The sequence below is a fragment of the Papaver somniferum genome, chromosome 5, assembly GCF_003573695.1.
Source record: "Papaver somniferum cultivar HN1 chromosome 5, ASM357369v1, whole genome shotgun sequence".
NCBI classification, from domain to species: domain Eukaryota; kingdom Viridiplantae; phylum Streptophyta; class Magnoliopsida; order Ranunculales; family Papaveraceae; genus Papaver; species Papaver somniferum.
Window position 1 is genome coordinate 140,377,184 of NC_039362.1, and position 4,905 is coordinate 140,382,088.

The 4,905-nt window shown below is 35.7% G+C and overlaps 1 protein-coding gene across 1 annotated transcript; it reads left to right on the plus strand.

Annotated features, from left to right (window-relative positions):
* LOC113279716 (peroxidase 57-like) lies at window positions 1-3,270 on the plus strand. The gene is made up of 5 exons (XM_026528387.1): window positions 1-5; window positions 273-315; window positions 2,241-2,420; window positions 2,552-2,711; window positions 2,804-3,270. The coding sequence occupies exons 1-5, from the start codon at window positions 1-3 to the stop codon at window positions 3,217-3,219; spliced, it is 804 nt and encodes a 267-aa protein (XP_026384172.1). The 3' UTR covers window positions 3,220-3,270.
* The last annotated feature ends 1,635 nt before the right edge of the window (window positions 3,271-4,905 follow it).

Here is a 4,905-nt window from a genome sequence, read left to right on the forward strand (position 1 = left end):
ATGAGGTACTTGACCGGCAGGCACAACTAGTTTAACATGGACAACAAGATTAGAAGCAGCTGCATGAGAAAGAATGCGACTGAAACTCTCCCTACATAACATGAACAAGAAATGTGAAACTTGTTTTGAGGCATACCAATTTTTTTTAAGGCATACTCAATGCTTACCCTAACTAGTATAGGTTGATAAGGGGTGTGTAAAGTTAGTTAAATTACTTACATAACCTTGATTGATACTTATTTTTTTATTTAATTTTTTAATCTTTTTTACAGATTAGGAGTTGCTACTCAAAAAGGTATTGGTGCTCAGCTTGTTGTTAGGATACCAACCAAAATTTTGTACGAACCTCTAATGGATCAATAAAATAATATTTCTTTTTATTACTTTTTAATTTTAAATTTTTTTCTTAATTTTTCTTCTTCTTTTCTTCTCTCTTTTTAACTCAAATCGACGCTAACCCGACTATGATTTTCATCGTCATCGACTAAATATATAGACTCTAATCGGTTTTCTAATTTGCAAATTAGTGAGAAAGAAGAAGAAAAAGTTGAAATCGAATTGAGTGAAGTTGGAGCAAGAATCAGATCCTCCCTGCAAGGAAATGTACAATAAAAAGTACGCACAAACCGATCTCTTTTGTTTGATTGATATATTAGGTTTAAACCGAAAAAAAGGTTTTATCACAGTTACAGAATGAAGTTTGGCTTACAATTGAAATGAATTATCAGCCGAACTACTCATTGTTCTTCACTCTGAAAGTGCTGATGAACAATTCGGCTGATAATTAAACACGAAAATGATAGCCGAACTTCACTTTATTAAGTTTGGTTGTCCTATTTTTTGCTCGAGTCAGCCGAACATAGGTTCGGCGGTTAAAGAGTGAAGTTCGGCAGTTAACGTATCAGCCGAACCTAAATATGTTTTATAAATTTTTAGGTTCGGCTGATAACTTGTCAGCCGAATCTAGGTCTAGGTTTTGTAATTACAGAAAAAGCTTATAAAAAAATTTAAAACTAAAAAAAATGTTAAAAAATATTAACATTTAAAACTAAAAAATATTAAAAAATTAAAACTAAAAAAGAGGTTATTGATCTTACTGCCTGGTGACTCTATTTTGTCCTTATTAAATACCTTCAAAACACGTTTCCTATTAAGCATCAAGGAGACGAAGGGGATTGTAGAAGTGCTAATATACTGCCTAAATCAGCTATATCCAATTTTTGGAACCCAAAAGTTCAAGCCTCAATGGCTGCGAACACACGGGTTGTTAGTGGATTCCCTCAAACACTTTTGTTGTTGTTGGTGGTGGATATTTAGCTCAACAAATATCTGTCTCATGTTTTGAGTATCAAACTAAGTCATATTCATTCAGCTTCAATTCTCACTACTAAATTTGAACATTTCTCTGTGAATTTTTTACTTCTGAACACGGAGCCGGCAATTGAGGGAATGGCATCTTAAATACGTGTTGATTCAGCATGGTGGTCCGGGTTGTTAGTGGATTCCCTCGAACACTTTTGTTGTTGTTGGTGGTGGATATTTAGCTCAACAAATATCTGTCTCAGTAATGCTCGATATTTGTTGAGATAATCTTAGTCCATTACCAATCCCAAAGATAAAATAATCATTATATTTTCTCCTGGAATTTTTTGCGGAATATATCTCGGCTAGTCTTTTAACTTTTGGTAAACTGAAAAAAAACTTCACAAAATTGGTTAAAAAGACCAAAATCAACAATTTCTGGGTGAAAAAGAGAATAATGCTCGGTTAACCGTGAGCTTTTCGGGATAAATATTTTGCGTCAAAGCATTTTTTTTTGTTACTTTTTTTCTTTTAGCGTTAGAGCTTATTGTTGAGATAAATTTAGTCCATCACCAATCCCAAAGATAAGATAATCATTATATTTTCTCCTGAAATTTCTTATACTCCCCTAGTCTAAACTTAACCTTTGGTAGAAAAAAAAAAAACTTAGTCATATAGATGAATGGGTTAGATTTTTTCTACAAGAGAAAACTGTGAAGAAGAATCTACAAGAATCTGACTGAAAAATCCAACTGGTAAGTAACCAACTCGTGATTAATTGACTTTGACCAACTCAATCTGTAATGGGGATTAAAAATTACACTGATGCTGCACACCGAGAATTCACGCACACTCACCATTCTGGGGACCCGCCAGAAAAAATAGGAATGGGTTTTTGTTTTTTAGTGGGCCCCACCATTTTTTGTGGTTGATCGAAGGGATGTGATGCTTCCCTGCTCCTGGATGGCCCTTCAAGTGAAAAAACATCGCCTCCAAACTTTAGCGTCAGAGGATATGACCTAATCGACCAAATTAAGTCTGCACTTGAGAGAGCTTGCCCTAGACTCGTGTCCTGTGCTGATATCATTGCCGTTGCCACTAGAGATGCCGTTGCTTTGGTACTTACAATACTGCAAGTTCTTTTCTTAACCATGTGTACAAATATTGAAGTAGCTATACGCACACCATGGGAGCCATGCAGAGAAAACATAGTTGACGCTTATCTGACATTGTTTTTTGTACCATGCAGGCTAGAGGGATGAATTACAGAGTACAAACAGGAAGGAGAGATGGTTTTTCTTCCCAAGCTAGAAATGTCAACCTCCCAGGCCCTTCAATTTCAGTCCCTTCATCCATAGCTTTCTTTGGCAGCAAAGGTTTCACTGCTAGAGATATGGTTCTTCTTATAGGTACTTTTTCAGTGCCTTACATACTTCTTTACGATTTGTTTAGCTTTACGTGTTGTTTAAAGTTATTCTGACTGCCATTTTCGTTTTATTAGGTGGAGGTCATACCGTAGGGATAACACATTGTTCGTTTATCCAAGACAGACTCTTCAATTTCAGAAACACTGGTAGACCCGATCCATCCATGAATCCCACTCTACGGAATCAACTGAGAGGAAGGTGTCCTCAAGGATCACCGTTCGACAACTTGATCAATCTAGATCAAACTCCTGGTAGTTCTTTAGTCATTGATAACGGTTCTTACAGGCAGGCAAGAGCCGGAAGAGCAATTTTTGAAATCGACCAATCCATGGCATCCCACCCTTCGACTAGTGGAATCGTTTTCTCCTTAGCAAACAATGGAGCAAGTTTCCAAACTCAATTTGGTGCAGCCATGATTAAAATGGGAGCTCTTCAAGTTCTTACTGGCAGGAGTGGAGAAATTCGAAGAACTTGTCGTCGCCGGAATTAGTGATCATCTTAATTTGATTGAAACCCAATTACGAGTGATTTGGTTAACACATGCGCGAGGATTTATTGTTTTATGTATTTTGTTTGGTTGTTTGAATGTTTAAATGTTTTGTCCTCTTCTCCAATTCATTTCGTATTGGAGGTTTTATTTCAAGTCTTGGTATGAATAAACTTATGGACCACATAAGTGCAAAAACAAAGTAGATGTTAATTCCCTGTGATCATCACGCCAAAGAAATGCCTTTCTTGACGAAAGTGCTACGGAGTCCCCATTTTACGATGAGTCATCTGAAATGTAAGATTCAGAATTATCCAATGGAAAAACGAAGCCGTTCCAATACAAAAGAGTAGGATTATCCAATGGAAAAACTGGAATTTTCCTAAACCTTCGTCAGTGATAACTGCGTTTGTTTACTCGGTTGCCATTTTCACAAAACAATGCCTTGTGAAAACTTGAATTTCCCTAAATCTCCACAGGTGATAATTGGTTTTGTTTGTCTCGTTTCACTAAAAATATTTAGGCAACCAAACGTCAAAAGAATTAATTAGAGAGCTTTTTTAGGGATTAATTTGTTACCAAACGTCATGGGAGATATTTTAGGAGTGAATCTTGGAAGTCAAAAGAATTAATTATGGAGGTTTTTCAGGAATTAATTTGTTACACACGTATTATCTTTTTTCAATTGGAACGTAACCAAATTAATTTCTTTGGTAAAAGGTTATTTATGTAATCAACTCCTATTTATAAATAAATATGAGTTCTATATATATATATATAGAAATTTAATGGTGGGTTTCGTATATAAATAAAAAGAGAAATAGGCTAGAGAAAAAATTTCCCTTTTCCTATTCCGTTGGGTTTTTGTTCTTTTGACCAGGTTATTAGAGATAGTCTTATGTTATCTAGATAAGCCTTTGAGGAATAATATTGTTAAAGGGTGTTCCTTTATATACTCCTAAAAACACTAACGATACCGTTTTATCTGCATACTCTCTAAGCTAATATTCCTACCCCATCAATAACATATTCTTTTGCATACCCCATATAAACCATCAATGTCTATTAGTTCTGAAAGATATAGACTTTGTATATTCTTACATACTTAAATTTTTCTTTTCGATATGTTTAGCTTTACATGTCGCCTAAAATTTTCCGGATCACGATTTTCCTCTGTATTTTATCAGGTGGAGGTCATACCGTAGGGATAGCACATTGTTTGTTTATCCAAGATAGACTTTTCAATTTCAGAAATACTGGTAGACCCGATCCATCTATGAATCCCACTTTACGTAATCATCTGAGAGGAAGGTCTCCCCAAGGATCACCGATCGACAACTTGATCAATCTAGATCAAACGCCTTGTAGTTCTTTAGTCGTTGATAATGGTTCTTATAGTCAGGCAAGAGCCGGGAGAGCAATTTTTTAAATCGACCAATCCATGGCATCTCATCCTTTGACTAGTGGAGTTGATTTTTTCCTTAGCGGAGCAAGTTTCCAAGCTCAATTTGGTGCAGCCATGATTAAAATGGGAGCTCTTCAAGGGAGCGGAGGAATTCGAAGAACTTGTGGTCGCCGGAATTAGTCATTGTAATTTGTAATGCACGAGGATTTGTTTATGTATTTCGATTGTTTATTTCTTGGCTTGTTTGTCTGTTTGCGTGTTCTCCTCTTCTTTAATTGATTTTG

Bases quoted from the DNA above. Each gene is read 5' to 3' on its own strand.
- LOC113279716 (XM_026528387.1), top strand. The intron at 316-2,240 runs GTTAGGATACCA...GGTTGATCGAAG, and splicing joins GTATTGGTGCTCAGCTTGTT to GGATGTGATGCTTCCCTGCT. The intron at 2,421-2,551 runs GTACTTACAATA...TGTACCATGCAG, and splicing joins CTAGAGATGCCGTTGCTTTG to GCTAGAGGGATGAATTACAG.